At 51.5% G+C, this 23,727-nt stretch overlaps 1 protein-coding gene and 1 long non-coding RNA gene across 2 annotated transcripts; both read right to left on the bottom strand.

The window, feature by feature from the left end:
* Positions 1-13,775: 13,775 nt before the first annotated feature.
* LOC146183147 (uncharacterized) lies at positions 13,776-14,934 on the bottom strand. Its single transcript, XM_084609053.1, has one exon. It carries the CDS (start codon positions 14,846-14,848, stop codon positions 13,778-13,780), a length of 1,071 nt encoding a protein of 356 aa, XP_084465179.1. The 5' UTR covers positions 14,849-14,934; the 3' UTR covers positions 13,776-13,777.
* A 779-nt stretch (positions 14,935-15,713) lies between these two features.
* On the bottom strand, positions 15,714-22,532 carry LOC146183146 (uncharacterized). Its single transcript, XR_014708733.1, has 3 exons — positions 22,394-22,532; positions 20,870-20,995; positions 15,714-16,089 (listed from the first exon to the last, which is right to left on the bottom strand). It is a non-coding gene; the product is annotated as an uncharacterized LOC146183146 (long non-coding RNA).
* Positions 22,533-23,727: the final 1,195 nt, after the last annotated feature.

The following is a 23,727-nucleotide window of genomic DNA, read 5'->3' as shown; positions in this document are numbered from 1 at the left end:
TGGTCTGTGTAGACCTTGAAATGCCTTCCATAAAAGTATTGATGGAACTTCTTGACGCCGGAAACGACAGCCAGAGCTTCTCGGTCTGTCTGAGAATAGTTCCTTTCGGTCGAGCTTAGAGTATGGGAACCGAAGGCAATAGGAGATTCGTGTCCGGTAGTGTCCTCGTGACTAAGGACAAATCCTATGCCGTAGGCAGATGCGTCGCAGGCAAGCGTGAGCGGCTTGTGCACGTCGTAATGGACTAAGACATCGGATGTCTGTATGAGCTCCTTGGCGCGCTTGAAAGCGTCGGCTTCTTCTTGGCGCCATCTCCACGACTGATCCTTTGCGAGCAGGCGGTATAGAGGCTCGAGGGTGTGAGCTGCACCGTGCATGAATCTGTTATAGAAGTTTAGCAGTCCGAGAAAAGACTGAAGTTGCTGCTTGTTCTTTGGACTGGGAGCTTCTTTAAGTGCTTCGACCTTTTCTTCGGTCGGATGAATACCAGCGGCGTCAATGCGGTATCCAAGGAAGGTTACTTCCGGCGTGCCGAAGGTGCATTTCTCTCGGCTCAGACGAATGTTGTCGTTCCTTATGCGTTTCAGCACAGCTCGCAGGCGATTGTTATGCTCGCAGGCATCTTGACCTCCCACTATAATATCGTCCAAGTACACGTGAACTCCGGGTAGTCCCAAGAGGAGCTCTTCCATGTAGCGCTGAAATATGGCTACGGCGGACGACACTCCGAACGGCAGGCGAGTAACTTTGAACAGTCCCCGGTGCGTATTGACGGTCAGGAGATCGGCTGTTTCATTGACCACGGCAAGCTGCTGATAGGCTTGATTGAGGTCTAGTTGTGAAAACACAGTGCATCCAGCAAGGTTCGAAAAAAGCTGATCGATGGTTGGAAGAGGATAAGTTTCCATCTTGATTGCTTGGTTAACGGTGCTTTTGTAATCACCACAAAGCCTGATCTTGCCGTTCTTCTTAACGACGCAGACTACCGGTGTCGCCCATCTGGAGGATCGCACGGGCTGGTAGACGCCTTCCTGTACGAGAACGTCGATGGCTTCGTCCACTCTGGGCAGTAGAGCCACCGGAACTTGACGTGCTTTCATGAAGATGGGACTGACTTCAGCCTTGAGCTCGATGCGAACGGATGGTCCCTTGCTCTTCCCTAGTCCTTCAGCGAATACTTCTGGGTATTCAGAGACAGCGTTCAAAAAGGTTAGCGGAACTTCGATTTGAGACGCGTGGTTTATTCCGCAGAGTGAAATGCCCAACGCCGAAAACCAGTCTCTCCCTAACAGGCTGGTGCCATTTCCTCGGACAACGAGAAGGTGTAGGCGAGCGTTCTTCGTTCTGTATGAGACAGTGACTTCCAATGATCCCGCAATCTCTAAGCATTCCCTTGTATAAGAGCGCAGCTGTAGAGAAGATGGCTTTAGGTCTTGCCTTGACAGCCGAAGTTTCTGCATGGTGTTCTCGCTGATGATGCTGCAGGCGGCCCCGGAATCAACTTCCATAGTCAGAGGCCTACTGTTTATCAAGACGTCCACGCAGACTGCCGGAGAAGTGACGTTGTTGGCACTACCCGTAGACCTGTGGTCTTGAATTTCGCGATGAAAACTGACCGAAGTCGTAGAATTTACGTCTTGAGCCGGATCAGCTGATTGCAAGATTTGGTGGTTGCGTCCACGAGAGTGCTTGTTTTTGCGGGAAAACTCCTTTCGATGCTGAACAGGCTTGGAAGTTTTTTCTTTTGCTGCCTTTTTCCTGCAGGCCTTCTCGAGGTGTCCTTTGTTTCCGCAGTAGTGACAGATGGCGGAATGGTAGGAGCAAGTACGAGCGTCATGCTCGCCGGTGCAACGCCAACATTGCTGACTCGGAGGATGGTTGGCTGGCTTGACGTCCGGGCGCTTGGGGTTCCTTTACAATTGATGCGTTTCCGAGGGGACCCTCGAGCGGCGAACCTCTTCTGTCTTGGCGGCCGCTTCCTCTGCAGCACGTGCCAGTAGGATGGCCTTAGAGAGCTTTAGATCTGGTTCAGCCAGGAGACGTCTTTGAATAGGCTCTTCACGCAGGCCACAGACTAGGCGGTCGCAAAGAAGTCGATCCAGCCAATCCCCGAACTCACAGTGGCGGGCCAAGAGTCGAAGAGCGGCGAGATAATCCGGTACCGATTCGCCAGGGTGCTGGTCTCGCTTGTTGAAGCGGAAGCGTTCCATAGTGACGGAAGGTTTCCCGATGAAGTGGTTGTCGAGCTTGGAAACAATTTCTGAGAAGGGAACCTCCGAAGGTGCCTTGGGTGCACAGAGCGAGCGAAGCAGGGTATACGCGTCGACACCGCATACGCTGCAGAGGAAAGCCCGTTTCTTCTCATCGGACTGGATGTCGTGGGCTTGAAAGTAGAACTCGAGGCGTTCTAAGTAAACTGGCCAGGAGGGAGGCTCGGCGGGCGAGAATTCTCCGATCGTGGCCGAAGGCAGAAGCGCTGCCATGTCGACGGCTGTGCAGGGCTGGAGCGGATCCAGGAGCTCTGCCTGAGGCGGTCAGTATTGACTGAACTTGCGCACTCGGGATCGCGGCGATCCCATCTTCGTCGCCAGTGAAGTGTTCTCACGTCGGAGTCTGAGGCAAAACTGTTTATTCCAGCGAAAGCGTACAAGCATGGTAGACAGTCCAGACAGAGAGAGAGAGGGAGTAAAGAGAGTTCAGTGTCCTCGCGTAGCTTCGTACATGCTAGGACCGAAGAGCCGCGGGGACGCGGGGATGAGGTGTTGAGCGAAATACGATGCTCAGGCCAGACAAAGTACAGCACGGGAAGCGGCGCTTGGAGCGGCAGCATGTGCGATACACAGTTGGAGCGGCAGTACCACGATACACAACAGCGTGCTTTGAACGCATAGGCATGATTTTGGGGTGTGTTACTTCACTGCACTCAAAAACACTAATGTGTGCATGTCATTTATTGCACTTTCAAAAGTTCAGCTAGAAGATACCATTTTGCAATACAAGCTTATGCACTCGTTTTATTTTATTTATTCGCAAGGTCTGCTTACGCCCATGCACACGCATAAATCACAGCTGAGCACTGTGTTAATATATATTCGCGTTGCCTTGTGATGGCGTGGAACATTTAATGAAAAAAAAAATTAAGAACGAGGAAGTGACATAACAGTGTTTGGAGTTGCTTGCCTGAAAAATCGGGAACGCAGCAAACACGCTGTACGTAAAAAAAACAGCCTTAAACTCGGCTCCCCTGCCTTTGTAATATGTTTATATCCCTTCCCTATTCCCATAAGACAGCTTGTTTGCAATAAACTCATTTGCACTTGGAAAAAAGTGAAGAGTCGCTTTCTGTCATGCGTGGCGACGGCCGGAGGAAACGGTCATGAACCGGGCTTTCGCTGGTGGCGCCACTGTGGCGTCATGAAGAAAAGGCACGCGTTACCCCCGCCGGTCGGCACACCTACCCATCTAGTGTGCCGAGGGCGCGCGCTGGCATGTCCGCCGCGGTGATGCCTTCCCGCCGCCACCGCGGGGCGGCGCTACCAATAGCTAAGGTGCTATCGCTCCGCGTTCGCGGCCTCGGCAGCATAGGCATAGAGAAAGAGATTGGTAAAGAGCGGTCACTCGGCGAAAACTGGGGCCGAATTACGGACTCCGCTCACAAGTTTGTGAGCGTTACGTCAAAATTACGAAGCTGTGACGCAGCCTTGAGACGTCAATCGTGACGAGTATGCGAAATCGTCCAATTACCAGCGACTTCTAGCGTGGCTCCGCCCTAGTAGTCCCGAATCCTCGGCAAATGTTGATGCCACAGTGTGGCACAAAACTGAGCACGGACCGTCTCCTAACTTTTTCTAACACGACGCAACTAATACGCAATAAATAAAACAAACAAAGGTTTATTTTGGCAAGATACTATTTTTAGTATTGACTAACACTGAGCTCAAGTTGAAGCGTTCTTAGTTTTGTAGTTAAACTTGCTATTAGGTAACTTTTGTTGCCGCGAGGGTGCGCGGGCGGCGTCATGGCGTGCACATGGCGGCCTGCAAGCAAACAGCTGATTCCCCGAGAAGGTGCTGCTTTTTTTAGCGTCGTCGGTAATCGAAGTGCCGTGCAAGTGCCGTGAGCATGCTGAAAATCTAATAGAATGCAGTCAAAGTTCAGGGCCTGCAGCGATAAAATTTCATGGAGCGCTTGACACGGAAATAGACAAAGACAACTTGCGAAGGTGTTTTCGGTCGGCGCCTACTAGTATCGATGAGAAAAGTGCTGAAAGTGCAACGTGCAGGCTCCGTGGTTCTATTTGTTTCTCTTTAGGAAATACAAAACGACTGTGAAGCATGTAGTGTAGGCCAAAATGAAGCTCAGTCCTTGCATGATCATCTGTTTGTATGTAGCTGGATAGTTTAGGAAAGAACATGATCATGGGAATGCTTCCACCCCTGCCGTGACTGAACCCGAAGCCTTCATTCACTGCAGTGCCACCGCGAGAAGGCTTTCGATGTAGCTTTCATTGTAGTGTGCTCTGTATTTTTTTTTTCTTTGTTCTCATGACTGAGTTGCTTTGTCTTTGAGCGATACCTTCTGCCCACACACCATTTGCTTGATGCATATGTGATGTTTTTCTGCGTACGCTACAATTACTGTGAGCACTAAAACTCGCAATATTATGCATTCAATTTGTCAGCTTTACACTGTTTAGCATTAAGCAAATGCTTTCTATGCGTCCTAACAGTATATGCAGGCCTGTAGTCCTGGAAGGTTCACTAATGGAGACTACCTTATGCAAACGTTGTACATAGCACTACTTGTGTCATGTTTCTGCACTGTTAAGAGCCATACTTTGTTTCCTGCTTCTGAAATGTGCCAAACCTATGACAACTACTATGCAAGCCTGTAATCATTAAGTAACTATTCTTTTGTGTCATGCCTCTGAGTCGCAGTTTTATGCACAATACTTTCATTTCTTGTTTCTGAAGTGTGTCAGACCTGCGATGAGTACAGTGCCAGCTTACAGGCTCTAAAAAATTATTCGTGTATGTCTTCTCTGTGTAGCACAATTGTGCAGCACGTGCAAATAACTGCCTGTGCTATTGCAGGCAGTTGGTTTCGCTGCTGCATATTCAAGCGTGTGAAACGCTGCAGGAAATAAAGGGGCACAGTTGATACACGTGCTTCTAAAAAACTTCTGTGAGACTTTCCCATTCCGATAGGCATCACAATTGCTGCCTCGTTGTGAAACACTTTAATTATGTACTCAAACACAGGCACACACACAAACACCAACATGCACGGTTGCAAGCAACAGTGAATGGGGGGGGGGGGTACGAAGACAAATTTGACTTGACAGATGAGGTATGAGAAGATTCATCATCACAAAGGTTTCTGGCACAGACATGAAACGAGAAGGCGCTGCACTTGGCTGCCTGCGATGAGTTGGTCAGCTACGTGTGGTATATCATAGCCGATTGTTGTGCTGGCATTGACGCCGCAGCTGTTGCCGCACCATGGGCAGCTGTGCCAGCCAGCTCTGGTGGCAGGTTCTGTGGAACAGGCTAACATGATTCTGTATGGCTTTTCCCTAGAGGTATGCATGGCAATAGTGATCCCACTTCCAAGTAGCCGGTACACAGATGTGACCCTTTCTTGTCCAAGCCAGCAGCACCCTCCTCGTCTGCAGGCAGGAAGACATCCAAAGAAGTTATGCAACACGGCACATGTTACACGCTCTGGCTGGTAGAGGAGCGTCTAGTATTTTTGCAAGCACTGGAAGCGGCTCTTCAGCACGCCTACGCAGTTATCCACCATTAACCTTGTGGAGGTGTGTGCCTTGTTCTATAGCCGTTATGAAGAGTCCGGACCGGGATGCCATGGCACTGGCAGCCATGTCTCCAACAGGTGCCCCATTCACCAGCATAACCGAAAATGGCACGCTGTTAAGCACATTCTTCGTCGTTGTCGACCTCAACAGCCTCATAAACTTTAACAGCCTTGCTGACACAATGGAAGAGTCGCATCAAGTAGCTCATTGCCAGGTCTTGCTGACGATGAAATTCATGGGAGTGCAGACAATGAATGATTGAAAGTTTCAGCAACACTGCTGTAAGGACAGCCTTGCACTTCATATCGGTATAAATGGTGCCCCATTCCTACTCAATACAGGCATCAAACACACGCATTCCCATATTCGTTTCTTACGTAGGCATTTCAAAAATGTACGACGTGTCTTACGTTTCAGCTTTTATAAAAGCCCAAGAACGGCAATACATGTGAGGCATGTGGAGCCTACCGTAACTTATCTTGCAAAGAGCAGCACGGCTCACTGTCGTGAATTCGACGCCTCGCAGAAGGCCTTCCTCGGCCTGTGTCATGCCTGTGTGCAGCCGAGAAGGCCGCCAGAAGAAAGCATCATGCCAAGATACCACGTAGGGAGGTTCATGGCCCAAATCATGTCGGCATCTCATATCTGAAAACAGGGACATCACAAGGCTACTCGTAGACGCCCGATGGGCCGTCGACAAACCCGACGACGCCCGGTATGCTGCCGTGACGAAGGAAGCCTTTCTTCGCCGCCGCCTTGCTGCATGCCGCAAATGCTTTCGAAGTGTCGGCTGCGCGAGGCCGGTGTTCGCCTCGTTGCCAGTAGCGGTTTGGAAGCCACTAGGAGCTCGGAAAAAGCGCAGTGCACACATTATCTGCCGCCACACAGACAGCGCACTCGGCCGCACACACCTATCTCAGTTCGTCGCGTCGCACAGTCACTGTCCTATATCCTTCTCGAGTAGCAACATGCGTCGAAACATCTCGCCCGGCACGTCAAACAGTCTTCGTACACCGTCCTTCGCCGATGATCGCGTCGGGGCGCCGCCGCTACCGCCTCACGAGAACGCCGGCCGCCGCATAGACCGCCGCCAGTTTTCCTTTGTGAGCGCGCTCACAAACGAGTTGTGAGCGGTTCGCGTCGCTCACAGCCTCCGCTCACAATTCGCCGGTAGCCAACGTCATCACTTCAAGTGTGTTCATGACGTAAACAGCAGACGTCGATGACTTAAAGAAAGGCCACTCCCGCCGTGTTGCCGCTGGCCAATAGGAAGATTGTGAGTGTGAGCCGTCTGTAATACGGCCCCTGGCCCCAGGAAATGACGCGCGACTTTTTGCGCTGCCGCCGATTGATGGATGGCGGCACCAACGTGCGCATGCGCGGACGCGCGCGCGATGGCACTCGCTGCAGCGGTAGCCCGCCGGAGCAGACGACAAGAAGTTGTCCAAGGGCGCGGTTGTGTGCTCGTGCCTCGCCGCGCTTGTGCGGCACAGACCTCTCGTGGACTGCTGCGCAGAACGACAGCGGTTGGAAACGACGGCAAGGTGAGCAACGTTTTTTGCTTTACTACGCTGCATTTCAAGAAGTTTACGCTGACCATGTCGGCCGGTGCCAATAAGTTTCGCAGCTCGTGAACAGGCGCGCCGGCTGTTCAGGCGCAGTTCATTACGCCGTAACTCTGGCGGTTCCCAACCACGGCGAGGTGTGATATGTTGTGTTCCCGGGAAGCAGCTTCATTTCGAACAGTTTAGCTCGTCACGCTTGACAAAGTGGCATGTGAAGGCACCAAGGCACGCCGCTGCGCCAAAATGGCGTGTTCGCCGGCCGGTGCGGCCATGCTGACGCAGTTTGCCGAACGGCTATAGTTTTGCTAAGTGTCGCGTTTAGCAGAGCAACGGTAAAGTGAGAAACGTTTCATTCTTGACTTTCTTGTTAAACTACGCAGTATTTCAGGCAGTGTAGCTCAGTGCGGCGGTCTGCGCTTCACAAAGACGCACGTGAAGGGCAGACAACAGGCATGACAAGGCGCTCGCCAATATGGCTCGCCGGCCGCGATGACATGTGACCTGGCGTGAGGTTTTGCGAACGGCGAGTTTTGCGTGGTGTCGCGTTTAACAGGGCAACCGCAAGGTGAAAAATGTTTCATTCTTGTAAAACTGCGAGGCATTTCGGGCAGTTTAGCTCAGCGCGGTGGTCTGCGCTTCACGAAGTCGCGTATAAAAGGCAAGCCAACATGACGTGCTCGCCGGCCGCGGTGAGGCCAGGCCGCGGTTTTGCGAACGGCTACTTTTGCGTGGTGTCGCGCTACATTTAACGGGACAACGTTAAAGTGAAAAATGTTTTATTATGCGGCAAGCTTCATTGCTTCAGCTGTTCAGTTCTCTTGAAGAATATTGTTAGTTTAGTGGCTGTTATTTCACGCTCTGTAGAAATGCATTTTCAGATAGGTTAGGTTAGCCTGCATTTCCTGACATCTACGTTGCAAGATGTGGTTTCCTACGTGGACATAAGCCACCAACCACCGCGGGTTCGAGCGTCGCGCGAGCCGAAACCCCGATCAGCCGTTACCGCGCGCACCCTGAAACACCGCAGCGCGCATTCAACCTCCACCGGGAGGAGAGCACTTCGCTGCAAGGACACCAACCTCCAAGTTCACGAAGGAGACGTTTATTGAAACGCCATCCTCCAGCGGCACATACACACACACACACGCATACAAAATATACAAAACGCACAAGTGACACGGAGTGCGCCGCAAGCACGCAAGGGCGTGCTGTGATCTCTCTCTCGCAGTGACCAGAGGGTTCCTTTGAGAGAAAGTGGGCAACCACCGCAAGGTACGCCTGTCTCGGATCGTTGGATCACGATCGACAGGCTCGAGTTGCGCTCTCAGGTACGACCCGGAGCAGACGAACTCGAGTACACACTGGTCTGCGCGGACAAAGGCCGGCAGACAAGAACAGTAGCGTACGCACCTTACGATGTCTCGGAGGAGTCTCTCCCTGGGCCCCGCTCGGAGGGTCGCGCGAGCGCGGCCCTCGAAGCGGTGCCGTGTTCCCGCCAAAAGGCGCCAATGAGAACAGCCACTGGGACGCCAGGGCGGAGCTGTGGCCCGAACGACAGTGACAAGTCGTCCGAGCCCCTCTCCGCCGCCTCAGGCGGGAGAAAGGGAACGAGGAGAACAACTGGGAAGCGGGCGGCGGCCGCGCAAAGGGCAGCCGCAGCAAGCCCGAATCCCACATCCTCCTCTCCTTAATTGCCCTCCTACCCATCAGCAAAAGCAAGCGGCAGGTCCCCAGCATGAAGAAAAGAATGCTATCCTCACGCAACAAGTCAACTACGATTCAGCTCCAGCCAAAAAGATCTCGAAACACAGACACTCAAGAAAGACAAACACCAACAAGGCACACACAAAAAGCAAAACAAAAAAAAAGGATAAGATGACCTGAAGAATAATATGTAAAGTTCCGAATACGAAGTAAATACGAAAGTGTCAGCGGCAAAGTTCCAAAGTTCGACACAGTTCGTCGGTGCAGCACAGAGAGCCGGCGGTATAGTGCCGGCGGTAACCGGTGACTCACCGCTCGTCGACTTCTGGGTGGCCAGTTGGCAGCTGCTGGCTGCAGACGATCTCCGATCGCAGTCGGTGCGGGAACAGTGAACACGCGGAAGGGGGGCCCCGGAAACTTCTCGGCGGCCATCCAGGACGCACATGTGGTGACCGCGCGGGACGTTTTTTTTCTTTTTTTCGCTCAGCACACGCGGGCTTTCTTTCCACCGCGCTCAGCACACGCCGCAACGTCGTCGCCTCCGCTCCCGGGCACGCTCACCAACAGCAACGCACACACCACACAAAGTGTTACGCCGAGCTTCAGCGGCAACCTGTCCCGAGCACCTTCGCAGCCTCGGCGGTCTTGGGTGAAGGGGAAGGGGGCATGGTCCACGCTGCTTGTCCCCCAACTACCCCAACTTCCCCTCTATACGCACCGAACACAGCCGCGCGACGGGCATGCTTAATGAGTCACCGTCGCGTGTTTAAAAGGAAAGAGGAGAAAAGACGCGCTCTGCAAAAGAAAGCACTCACTGTACAATAGGTGAAGCGAGAACGGAATAAAATAAACAACAACACAAAACAAAGATGCTAGAAGAGACAAAATTCAATAACACAATAACGCACAGAGGCTGGAACTAAGCGGGACAGAAAGGGGACGGCCGACGTTGTTTCCGGGTAGGGTCCGACGAGAAAGCTCGCTCGGTGAGGCGATATGCCTTCGGGTGCGGAAAAAGTCCGCCGTCCGGCATTAAATCACACAGGTGACCGTCGCCTCAGATTGTACCGGTGCGGGGCACGCTTGCGTTCCGCCGCATCGGGTGTGCCTCGTCGCTTGCCTGTGGTGACAATGGGCACCGACGCAAGCTCGTCAGACCGCGACACATAGGCCTTCAGGTCTGCGATGTGGGCACGGCTGGTTTTCCCCGTAGAGGAATCCTCCAGCAGGTACGCGAGTGGCGACCAGACTTCGACCACTCGGTACGGACCAAGCCACTTAGGAGCAAGCGCGGCTGAGAACCCCTTGCTCGCGTCACTAAGAGCGTGGTTGCGCTTCAGGACAAGATCGCTCACCTGAAATGTCAGGCTGCGGTGCTTGCGGTCGTACTGAACCTTCTGCTGGACTCTGGCCGTCGCCAAACTCTGTCTTGCTCTGCTGAGAGCCCGACACAGCCGGTCCCGAAGCGTTGATGCATAAGCAGAGCAGTCTGCTCGCGCCCTCTCATCCTCGAGCTGCTGGCTCTGAACGACGCCTGACATCGGATTCGCCAGCTCCCTTCCGAAATTGAGGAAGGCGGGAGAGAAACCAGTTGAGCGATTCTCAGCTGTTCGAATGGCGAACGCGAACTCACTCAAATGGTCTGCCCAGTCTTTTTGACACTCGGCAAAGGCCGTAAGCATTGGTTTGAGCGTTCTGTTGATCCGCTCGGTCAGATTAGACTGGGGATGGTAGGGTGAAGTGGTGCAGTGCTCGATTCCGAGGGAACGGCAGGTATTACCGAACACCCGAGCCGTGAAGTAGGACGCATTGTCCGTGATCAGCCGTTCCGGAAAGCCGAAGCGACAGAACACTTTCTGGAGTTTATCCAGCACCGCTCGCGCTGTCACTTTCCGAAGGGGGTACAACTCGACCCACTTGGAAAAATGATCAACGACTACCATCAGGTAAATGAACCCCTGCTTGCTTCTGGGGAAAGGCCCCATCAAATCGCAGGTGACCATCTGCCACGGACGCACACTGTCAATTGGTTTCATCATGCCCGGTGGCTTGCCACCCCTTGACTTCACCGTTTGACAGACATGGCAGGAACGGCAATAGCGGAAAATGTCGCGCTTCATGCCGGGCCACGTCACCGATTGACTCAGTTTTGTGAAAACTTTGGAGCCACTCAGGTGACCGGCAAGTGGCTCGTCGTGAGAGAATCGCAACAGAGCGCCTCTCAGACTTTTGGGGATAACCACTTTAAATGGGTCAATGGACTCATCATCTGTGGCTATGTACTTCAGCAGGAGCCCGTCATGGTCCAGCAAATATGAGTCCCCGGGGCTCGCCGCGACACACGCTGGCTCTTGCCCCGCTGCGCCCGCTACAGTACAAGTAGCGTCACGGCGCTCCGTCTCCCTGAGACCGTCGCTAACCTCGCGACAAAAGGAGTCATTTTGCTGGGCCGTCAGTAGCTCTTTGCGGCTGAACACGATTCCAGTCATCCCAGAGGGGAGCCTGTTTTCGTCCCCGCGCAGGTTAGCCGCCAAAACTTCGCTCGCTAGCCTCGGCGCATCTGGGGTGCTCACAAAGAGCCTTCCCCGTCGCCCGCTTCGCGAAGTGCTGCTTGCCTGGGTGGCGGAATGGGTAGGCCCGTTTGCGGGCGTCCCCCTCCTGCCGCTCGGCGGCTCGTCCGCTGTTTCGCCCCCTCCGCTTGCCGGCGCAAAGGCACCGCTGGCGAGTGGGGCACGGGATAGCGCGTCAGCTACCACGTTCGTGCTCCCCTTGCGATACTGCACCGAGAAGTCGTAATGCTGTATCAGGAGGGCCCAGCGCGCCAGCCGTCCCGCAGGCTCCCGGAGCCGCATCAGCCAGCTGAGCGCGCTGTGGTCTGTCTGCACCACGAAATGCGTTCCATCAAGGTAGACGTCAAACTTGCGCTGTGCAAACACGATGGCGAGGCATTCCTTCTCGGTAACGGAATAATTCCTTTCCGCGGGCAACAAAGAACGACTTGCAAAGGCAAGAGGTTGCAGCACGCCATCGAATTCCTGTAGGAGAACAGCTCCTAATCCCAGATCGCTCGCGTCAGTCTGGACTACGAACTGTCTGGTCAGGTCGGGTAGCCTGAGCTGCGCTGTTTCTGCGATGGCACTAGACAGGCGGCGAAAGGATTGCTCTTGCTCAGGCCCCCATCGCCACGCAGCAGTCTTTCCCAAGAGCTTGGTCAAGGGCGCCTGCACGCGGGCACAGGACGGGATAAATGACCTATAAAAATTTGTCATTCCCAGAAAACGGCGCAGGCCGCGTACGTCCTTGGGCACAGGAAACTCGAGTATGGCTCGAAGTTTTTCCTGATCCGGCTCAATGGAGCCTTCGCCCAGCGTAAACCCAAGCAACTGAACTCGGGTTCGCGCTATTTGGGCTTTTGCAGGATTCAAAGTCATTCCGGCAGCCCGTACCCTCTCGAGCACGTCGGCAATGTGGCTTAAGTGCTCATCAAAGGTTCGTGAATAAATCACGATGTCGTCCAGGTAGCACATGGCATGGGACCATTTCGCTTCGCCTAGGACGCGGTCCATCAGCCTCTGAAAAGTCGCAGGACCATTGCAGAGGCCAAAGGGCATGCGAGTGAACTCAAACAGCCCTCTGTGGCACGTGAACGCGGTCTTAGGCCGGTCAATGTCATCCATCTGGACCTGTAGGTAACCTTTGGAGGCATCTAGCGTGGTAAAATACCGCGCACTGCCTAGGCTTCCTACGATTGAGCTGATCGTTGGGAGCGGATAGGCATCCTTGCGAGTCAGCGCATTCAGACGGCGATAATCCACACACAAGCGATGGCTGCCATCCTTTTTGGGCACCAACACCACCGGAGACGCCCAGGCGCTGGACGAGCGACGGATAATGTCCGACGATAGCATCTCATCCAACAACCCATCAATCACCTGCCTCTTCGCAAGGCTGACGGGTCTGGGATTGCACTTCAACGGAAGCGCTTCTCCGGTGTTGATCGCGTGGCTCACTAAAGTGGTACAGCCAGGTTGATCGGTGAAGAGCTCCTCGTACTGACGCAAAAGTGCTGTCAACCGAGCCTTCTGTGTCTCATCCAAAGTTACCGCAGAGGCGGCCAGTGGATGGGGTGCGTCGTCGTACCGCGCCGCTCGCTCCCACATGGGGGTGTGAACGGCATAACGCTCGACACAAGGGCAGGGCCCCGATCGCTGAGCGTGGCACTCTCCGAACGTCTCGACTGCACAGGCAGATACCGACGCCGGGGGGCTAATGAACGGCTTCAGCTGGGAAAACGGTCCTTCGCAATAGCCGCCATTCGCAATGTCCACCACGATCCCGGTTTTCTGGAGAAAGTCCCTTCCGAGAATCATGGGCACACTGAGCCCAGGGAGATGAATGAAACGCGTGCGTCTCGCTCGCTCTCCCCATCTGACAGTCAGCCTCGCGGCGCCAGCCGAATGGGCCACGCCTTTCGCGAGGTTAAATGTCGAACGGCAATCCCGCAAGCGCACAGAGTGCTTTTGCAAGTGGGACAACACCTGTTCACTGAAAAAGGAGGCGCTGGCTCCTGTATCCAGTAACGCCGGAAATTCGCGGCCAGCAAGGGTGACCGAAATAAACGGCGCGGGCGCACCACCGAGGCAGCTTACCCTGTACGCAGAGGGAATTAGCAAAGCTTGGGCCGGCTGTCTCTTTACAACCGACCCCCGTCGCCGTTTTCCTGCCTCGCAGAAGGCCTGGCTACGGGGCATTCTCTTGCTAAGTGTCCCCTCTCTTGGCAACGGAAACAACGCACACCCCCGCGAGCTTGGCCGCGTGACAAAGGCGCGTCTCCCTGCCTGGGTCCGCTCGCTGCCTCACCGAACAAGGGCCGGTTTTTGCGAGCTTCTACCTCCGCTGTGCTTTGGGTCGCATGGCGTCCTTCGGCACGCGAGTAAGAAAACTGTGCAGCGCAGGCTGCTCGTCTTCCGTACGAGTAAGGATCCAGAGCTCTTTCGCTCAGCTCCCAAGCGTCGTTTCGCCCGCCAACGGCTGCAAAGGCAGTTTGTGCGGGTTCACGCCGGTGAGGAAGGGTCATGGCCCCTCTCCATGCGCAGCGTGGCTCAAGGGCCTCGCTTGCCGGCGGTGGCGGGCGATAGGCACGCGCGGCGAGGATGTCGCCTTGAATGCGCTTTGCCTCGGCGGCCAGCTCCTCTAGATCTCGGAATCGGCCGCCGCGCAGGTATGCCGAAAAAGTCGGATGTGCCTGCCTGATCACTCTTTCGACGCGTTCCTCGTTTGAGGCTGTTGGCTCAGCGATTGAGAAAAGGTCTTCCATCGCCCGCACAAACTCCTGGAGCGACTCGTCCGGGGCCTGTGTGCGGAGCTCCAGCTCTCGCCGCATCCTACGCTCATAGTCAGCGGGCAGGAATTCGCGCATGAATGCTGCACGGAACTCCTCGACAGTCGCTGCTCGGTGGCCGGAAAGCCGGTACCACCTAGCTGCCGTGTCAGTCAGCGCTGCGGGGATGACGCGTGCAAGCACAACCTCATCACGGAAACCCATAGCTCTCTGGTAATGGGCGAGGGAATCAATGAAATCCCGGGCACTGATAGGATCATCATAGCCGCGGTACGTCGGCATGGGCAACATGACCGCGGGGTGAGACAACTTCGGCGCGGCCGAAAGCGCCTCAACCGCCCCTGTTAGCGACTGAATCATCTGGGCAGCGCTTGTGAGCAGCGCCTGCATCCTTCCCTCAGAGGAGGTTTGGGCGGGTTGCATGAACAAAGAAGGCAAACGGTCCTCCAGTTCGATGAGCGGCGCGGTCTCCGCAGGGAGTCCGGCCGGCGCCTCACCGTTCACCGAGCAAAACTGACTGCTAGCGGGGCACGGCTGCTGTTGCGCGTAGCTGCCGGTAGCGACGGCATCGCGCGAACTGCTTCTGCCATGGGCGGAAAACTGATACAGCGGAGGTATCTGTGTAGCGGTCCCACCACAGGGTGGTCCGGAGAAAGCTCCAATGGGAGCCGAGGGATCAACGTTACTCGCGGCATTGCCGTATCGCCCAATGGGGCCGGCGGCCAGCCAGTGTGTTTGGCTGTTCAGAGGAACAGCATCCAACGGATCAAAAGACGCTACGACTGCGTAAGGAGCCGACATCCCAGACGGCCATAGACGTCCGACGGTCGACCGACGGACGTCCGTTTTCGGACCTTCGGACATCCGACGGAAGTCCGGTTATGTTCGATATACGTACAGCGGACGTCCGTCGGACTATCGTTCGTGGATCCGGATCGCGTCCCACGGACGTCCGACGGGCAGCCGGAGGCGGACATTCGGACGTTTCCCGGAACATGCTTGCAGGGCCCGCTATTGGTGTAAAAACTTGCCAATAACATTTGTGTAAAGCTCAGCAAGCATGTGCCATGGAAATTTCAGTCACATACTAGTGCTCAATGCCTTTGTCGTGAGAGTAAAGCAGACAACAGAATATGCAACAGGTTCAAGTTTCCTGTTGTCTGCTTTATTTTCACGCACAAAGCACTGAACAGTAGTGCGCAATTATAACTTCCATCAAAGAGGCACATATGCTAGCTGAGCTTTACACAAATGCACCATTCCTGAAAACATGCTAAGTGCATAGGCATACCAGCATGAGAGGTTGTAAAAAAAAAGCTTTTTTTGGCTTTATTGCAAAAACTGCATGCATAAATAGTCTACACTAAAAAAATGATGTTAAGGAATGGCATGGTAAAATGCAGGCCAACTGGAGTATTAAGAATCTACTTGAATAATTTTTTTAAATTATCCTTGGCCGTGACAGCTCTTCCCTTGGGGAGGTGGTGAAGGAAAAGGTATTTATTGAAACCTAATATTTCGGAATTAACGAGGAGATTATCAAGTTCTCTGTGGGCGGCCTCTGCAGGCCGGGATTCCAGGAGCAGTTACTATCCTGTGCATTTGCTCGATCAGCTGTTGCTGGTCTTTCAGGCCTAAGATGGAAAGAGCAGGCTGGGCTCCTCCTGCAATAGAAGGGAAAATGAAATTCAAGTTATCTGTGCTGAACTTTGATTACACATCTCCAAGGGCAACTGCCAGTTTCTCTCAATTGCTTTTTCCAGATGGCACTGTATGCATGCATCTCCATTCAGAACTGTCACATACTATATAGAAAGGTCATATAACTGCAGCAAAGCCCATGCAGAATAACAAAAGATACAAACATAGTTTGACCAGAACCTGGCATTCAGTATTTTAATGTTTTTATGTCGTCTCTTTGAACATGCCACTCTGACCAAACATGGCATGTTATGCTTGCTGCTATGCGCCCTCAGCAATGCCCAAGACATGGAGTGCACATGCAGAGAAACTAAGCATAAAGGATGCTGTATATGAACATAAAGCACAGCCAGAGCATTGCAGTATTACACAGGTACGCATTGGCGGCAGAAACCTGCATTTTGAGCGGTTTAACAGGCAGATTTCTAAAGTCATTGTTCCTGCTCTGAAAAGAAGTGATCAATAATAACATCATTTAAAATTGTTACCTTTTTGTTCTGTAAACTGCACATTTCACTGGTTTCCATGTACCCTCTACCGAAGACATTCCCTGGGCATGTCGGGGGTATATCGACATCAACATCTAGGCTACAAGCGTCTAGAAAGCGTCTTCTTAGAGCAGCTGCGACGAAGTAACTTATCTGATAATATGTAAGCTGCTGCAGCAGAATAAAGATAGACATTTGACATGTGGCTAAAGCCCAATGTGGAAGCATAGCCCGCCGCAGTGATTGCGCAGTGTTCATGCTTCTACAAGAGTTAAAAGTAAAGTTATTTGTTTACCCACAGCGCTATATGTGACATTACAATAGCAAGGCTTATAGTTACACAAAACACAAAAAGCTGACAACCACAAGCTCCTGATGTATTACCGGCAGCATGCAGCATGGATGTTAGTTACTGAAATATGGTTGCATAATTCTGGCAACCAGCTGTGCATGTATGTCATGGATTTCTCAACTACGCACAACAAATTACAAAAAAATAATAGTATTTATAAATGCAGCCAGCTGTTCACAAGCAACACTGTAGCTTTTTTATGGGGAAGGTAGTGGGCGCCAAAGAAACTGCCCCTGTAAAGGCACCTAATTTGCCCCTATGTAATATCGGGGACAAGTGTGTGGACTACACAAACTGCAATCAAAGCACATAACTTTTACATCGACCAGGAAACTCTGACCATACTTGTCGATGTGAAAGTTGAACGTTAGTTCTTTCATGTGTGCAAGAGAAATAAGGTCACAATTCGTTTACATCGCGATTCTAGTCCAAAATCTCCAGACATACTGTCCAGAGACTTTCGCCCCCGCAGTATAAGCCACCACTTGGGTAAGAGATTAGTAAAAGAAGTGTATAAAAGACATTAGTGCTGTTGGACAGCCATAGCTATCAAAATGGTATTGACATTGGAGTACTGCCTTAAGGCGGGGCCTAGGGCATTACAAAAGCAAGAGTTAGTGTCCGCTGGTCCTCATTTGAACGAACAAAAAGAGGGGGGGGGGGAAGAAATCTACCTCAACTACATGTTTTGAGTGACACCAAGCCGCAGTTAGTATTAAAGATATCACACAGTTTTGTGGAAGATTTGGGAGCGCTTTGCTGCTTTCTTACAGGATTGGACAAAAGAGCTCACCATCTTCAGAAAGGCACGTTATATAGAAATGAAAATAGCGAATTTACTGCATCTGGCCACAACAACTTGCACACGGAGAGGAAGGTGAACTGAAAATTTTATACATGAATGTATGTATTTACAACAGGTGAAACAATGACCATGATCTATGCCGAAGAGGAAAGAGATCAAAATCTAGCTCAGAACGAGTTCTCCAGGCCGCAGGGCCGTTTCATTAACTTCGGGACACCGCCCACATTTCTCATCCCCAATGACAACGAACTCACACATGACTGGCTAACAAACGTTTTGGCATGTCTTTCCACTTTCATAAGTTCTTCATCCTCTCCCTAATACAAGCAATGCAAAAGGGACAACAAATTCGTTTCACAACAAACTGAATTTAGAGAATGGACCTCGAAATGATTGGCTCACTAGGTCACATGCCAAACTCTCTCCCCTAGGAAAAAAAAAAGAGAAAAAATAAATAGAACCCATCAAAACGGTGTCCCACGTGCGCAACCATTGCCCAAAGCTTGCATCCTTGGCGGCTCCTTTTACAGGGCAATTATTGCAATTATTGGCGTCCGAGTCAGCACCATTGCGGACCACATCAGAAGAGCCAACCCACATCCTCCCGCTCCGCATCATACCGTCACTGTTACACACTTGCCCTTTTTCAACGCCGCCATCTCCCACCATTGTTGACATCCAGGGTTGGAATCCTCAACGAGACCCCACTCAGCGCGCCTGCACTGAATAATTGTCACTTTTATGGGCTCCCCAACAAGGAAGAGGGCCTTACACCCTTCAACCTGACAGTGTTTTTTCTTTGAACGATAAGCAGTTCTTCCAAAAGAGGTGCTCGTTTCAAAGCTGTGCTACCTCCGGGTGATGGGTCCAGTCAGAGTACTAAGGACCCCTTAGTACGCTTAGTACTAAGGACCCCTTAGTTGTATACTGTTCGTAAAGCTCCTGAAATAAAAATGAGCCCCCTACATGACACAGCAACGAGAACAAACTGCTTGTCCCCGCGTCTTCGAGTGCGACAGCAAAGTCCTTGGAAGAGGGAACTTCTTTCCCTCTCTGCCTACGTTTCCGTTAAGCACTGTAGCTGCTGTAGCTGCCTCTCTGTGCACGTCTCTCTGCCTCCTGTCCGAGGGAAAGTGGGAGACGGCCGCAGCTGGGCAGTGAACAGGTGACCCAAAAAGAGCAGACTAATAATGGTGCCTAGCATACCCACCGATCCCTTACAGAAATCATTAAAGATATGAAAGCAACACATCAGATAACGCTACAATGTTTCTAAGTGCAAAGTCGACAACTCCAAGTCATATAAATATATGTACAGGGTCGTCCACTTCTAGCTATAACACAGACACTGCTTTCAAATCAACATTACGTACGAAACAGCCACATATCGATGCAAATCGGTGCACACACACAGGGACCCAGATGTGCTGCTTCACATGGCCTGCCACTTAGCTTTATTGTGTGGCCGGTTCGAACGCAACAGCGTTTTGAAGGCGGTGAGCATGTTATAGCTAGAAGTGGACGAGGCTGTACATCTCCGCACATTAACTAGACAGAAACAGTGCAGAGTAAACTAATAATTCAGTGTCTAGCAACACTATTAAAAGGGGATAAAGGCCACGGGGGGCTACGATTATTAGTACCGTTTTGCCTTTAAACTACAATAACATACTTGTTGCAAGCTTAAAATCAAAGATTCACACCTGTCCCACCCACAGCAATGCAGAGAAAGAGCAAGCTAGACTATTACAGACGCACCCTTGGTTATTTTTCTGGCATTTCTGAGGGTGAAGAATCTGACTTGTCAGTAGCATGTATATGAATAAGAATCCTATGACAGTAAATGCATCAGATTTTCTGGAGTGGCTTTTCTTTCCTGACCACATATGAGGTGACCTATCCAACTTGGCCTAGGTTTATTCTATGAATAACAAAGCTATAGCAGGTACACAGTCGTCCACTCAGGCTGAACATGCGAGTGCGTGGCATGCACTTTTTGAGATGCCACTGCATCCATCGCAGCTGCACACCGTAGCGAAGAGGCAGACAGCGTGAAGTACCAGTTCTAGTCCCTCTACCACCACTGGGGTCCCAAACTAGGGACCCCTTGTTTTTGTCAGGTCAGGCCCCCTCAGGGTCAGCTAGTGAGTAACCTCCTGTATTTGTATCTGATGGCAATGTTTTCCACCACCACCCACAATACGCAGCTGCGCATCATAGCAGATGTGAAGAAACAGCTCCTGGTCCTTCTATGCATAAGCCACTTTGCCTTGATGCATGCTTGCGCACCATAGTAAAGAGGCAGACGACATGACGCAGCAGCTCATGGTACCTTTACACATGAGCCCCCCCATTGTACTTCGATACGCACCATAGCAAATATACAGACTACGCCACACAGCAGCTCCTGGTCCCTCTATGCATAAGCCATCTTGCCTCAATACGCACCTGCGTACCTGAGCGAAGAGGTAGACGTGAAGCTGCAGCTCCTGGGCCCTCCATGCACAAGCCACTTAGCATCAATGCACGGCTGTGCACTGTAGTAAAGAGGCGAAGGACGTTAAGCAGCAGCTCCTGGTCCCTCTACACATCAGCCATTTTGCCTTGATGTGCACCTGCACACCGTAACAAACAGCCAGATGTGACAAAGAAGCTCCTGGTTTCTCTACACATAAACCACTTTGCCTCAATGCACGTCTGCACACCGGAGCAAAGAGGCAGATGACGTGAAGCTGGAGCGGCTGGTCCCTCTACGCACAAGCCACTTAGCCTTGATGCATGGCTGTGACGGATGCATTGCTATTTTGCAAAATGCATGCCAGACATTCCCATTCAAGCTAAGAGTGGACGACTGTGTAAACGTAAAATACTGGTTATTTACTTCAATGGACAATGACAAAAAGTAACATGGTGGACAATGTAAAAAGAATTTGCTGCATAAAGTTTTTTGAAACCAGTTCTACATCCTACATGTAAACAAGCTAAAACCTTAATGTCGAAGGGATGTCCTGTATGTTTAAAATCATCACGCTCAAACAACTTCAACACTGACAATCATGATTCAATATTAATAATATAGATAATGATACAATACTCACTTTTAGCCATACCAAAGAAATGAGAATGCAAAGGGATGTTGCTGTTTTTCCCCCGTGGATGACAGTTTTCCATGTTCAAAATGCTGCTTCCTGTTGGCCTACGAAATCGGCTACAGCAAATGGCATCTGAAAAATTTTTGGAAGCCTCATGCTAGTCTTCAACGAGAAAAGCATTGCCATACAAAAGCAGAACACAAATACTTTTACAACACACTAAAAGCACCAACTGCGGTGCTGTTTTTAGGATGACTAGGTAGAGGTTTTGCTGTAGCAAGCCAAATGTTAGCCTTCAATAAGGAAAGCATTCCCATACAGAAACAGAACACAAAAACTTTTACAACACATTAAAAGCATCAATTGCACAAATGCTTGTAAGATGACCAGGTACAGGTTTCTGCTATAGCCCACATCATGTGACCAGCGGTTATCAGAAGCCTTGTATGTGAGCATGATGCCCTAGATTCAATTTATGGCTATCACTGTATTAACAAGCATGGGTTTAAAGCTACTTTAATATGATAATCTAAGAACATGGTAAGAGCTTTCAGTGCGAGACATAAGCTCAGTATCATGCACTATAAGGTGCTGCATGGCTCTAGTGTAGCTTTGGCATTATCTCGCTGTCAATAATGCAGTGAAGTTCTGAGGAGCCTTTGAATATCTGTAAGGTCAAAGCAACAATTTTGTTTTCATCTCACTTTTGCTCAACTCGTTTTTTTTTTTTTTTTTTTTTTTTTTGAGCCCGCGGCTTGCATGGCCTCCCACTATGCCTGTTTTGCATAAAAGAAGGCGTTGCAGGTACCAGAGCTCACAGCCCAACTGTATCGCGGCGGCGGTATGCCAAATTCGTGCCAGAACAGCGCAGAACAACGGGTCAAGAAAAAGAGAAGTGCTGACTTTTTTTTTTTCTCTCATCTCCTTGTCCGGTTGTTCTGCGCGGTTCGGTCCCACATGCATAACCAACATGCGCAAGGTGCTGTCCTGGTTCGTCAAAGCTGAAGGAGAGTACTAAACCTTTAGTTATTTAGTAGCTACAGCCGTTCCTTCTAGAAACTGCAGTTGCCGTAAAGCTCGAGAGAGAAAGATAAGCGGCTGTCCATTAGAAAAAAAAAAAAAAAAAAAAAACGAAAAAAAAAGAAAAAAAAAAACGCGACGTTTTCACAAGTGTAGGCATGTCGCACGATAGGCTCGAGGAGTGCAAAAGTTTTCTCGTATAGTTTTTACAACTCAGCACGTTGCGCATGGTTAACAAATTAACTCCTTTAAAGCTCGGGCAGGCACTCCTTTATCAGAGACAGAGAAGTTGCGCGGCTTACTGGCGCAGCATCCAGTAATGCCGAGAAAGATGGCCCTCAGACTTGAGGCTGCACTTTAGTTAGTCGGCGCGGAACCATCCTGTCAGTCTCGCCTAAAACACTCGACCGTTCGGCTGCTGTACAGAGCTGTTTCCTTACCCAAAAGCTCACCACTATCGGTGCATCGAAAAGTGCCACTAAAGAAACAAAAGTTCGGTGAAATACTTACTTTGGAATCGGCGGGTGAACAAAGTGTGCCAGCCGCACAAAGCCACAGCAAAAACAATGCTAGCAGTGCATTACAGCCGTAGGTATTCGTAACTGCGCAGAAAATGCAGAACATGGAAACGTGAAGCCATCTTCCATGACTAAACTTCAACTTGTCAGGTGGATTGGATTGGCTCATTTCAGATTTTTTTGAGGATAAGTTCGGTTTCGTTCTTTTTGAGCTTGCTGCTTGCTGCGTCTATTCAGCCACTGATTAAAATTTCACCGAAGCATCATGATAGAAAAATGTTTAATGGTCATTTAACTTTTAATCAAAAATTTTGATGGAAGAATTCAACGATGAAACACGCGGAAAATAAAAAAAACTGTTTAATGGAAACGCTTTCTATCGCATCGATTCGCTCTGGCATCATATAATGCAGACTTGACGGTATTACTGATTTATACGCAGTTCAGACGAGCACGACGACTACAAACTATATCATAGCTGTGTAAAAGCAAATCCAGTGGCGGACGTACGGCGGCTGTCCGCTGGGCGAACGGATTCGACCATCCGCTTTCGTACGTACGCCGGAATTCCGGCGGACGTCCGAAATCGGCCGCCGAGTTGCGGCCGAGTTCGGTTGTCCGTCGGACGTCAGTGGCCGTCTGGGATATATCGCGTTTCAGAATCGCTGCCGTGTGCCCCGCAGGGGGCGGCAGACATGGTGCAAGAGCTTGATCGTCAAGGCGACCGGCTCGGCCGATATGCAGTCCAACTCAAAGAGCCAGGACAATTCACGTTGGGCGCCAGTTGTGGTTTCCTACGTGGACATAAGCCACCAACCACCGAGGGTTCGAGCGTCGCGCGAGCCGAAACCCCGATCAGCCGTTACCGCGCGCACCCTGAAACACCGCAGCGCGCATTCAACCTCCACCGGGAGGAGAGCACTTCGCTGCAAGGACACCAACCTCCAAGTTCACGAAGGAGACGTTTATTGAAACGCCATCCTCCAGCGGCACATACACACACACACACGCATACAAAATATACAAAACGCACAAGTGACACGGAGTGCGCCGCAAGCACGCAAGGGCGTGCTGTGATCTCTCTCTCGCAGTGACCAGAGGGTTCCTTTGAGAGAAAGTGGGCAACCACCGCAAGGTACGCCTGTCTCGGATCGTTGGATCACGATCGACAGGCTCGAGTTGCGCTCTCAGGTACGACCCGGAGCAGACGAACTCGAGTACACACTGGTCTGCGCGGACAAAGGCCGGCAGACAAGAACAGTAGCGTACGCACCTTACGATGTCTCGGAGGAGTCTCTCCCTGGGCCCCGCTCGGAGGGTCGCGCG

Source organism: Amblyomma maculatum, chromosome 7 (genome assembly GCF_055883805.1).
Source record: "Amblyomma maculatum isolate TAMU_Amacu chromosome 7, ASM5588380v1, whole genome shotgun sequence".
NCBI lineage: Eukaryota > Metazoa > Arthropoda > Arachnida > Ixodida > Ixodidae > Amblyomma > Amblyomma maculatum.
The sequence above is the reverse complement of the archived record's forward strand: the minus strand, read 5'-3'. Positions and strand labels throughout refer to the sequence as shown.

Bases quoted from the DNA above. Each gene is read 5' to 3' on its own strand.
- LOC146183147 (XM_084609053.1), bottom strand. From the start codon at position 14,848: ATGCAACCCGCCCAAACCTCCTCTGAGGGAAGGATGCAGGCGCTGCTC.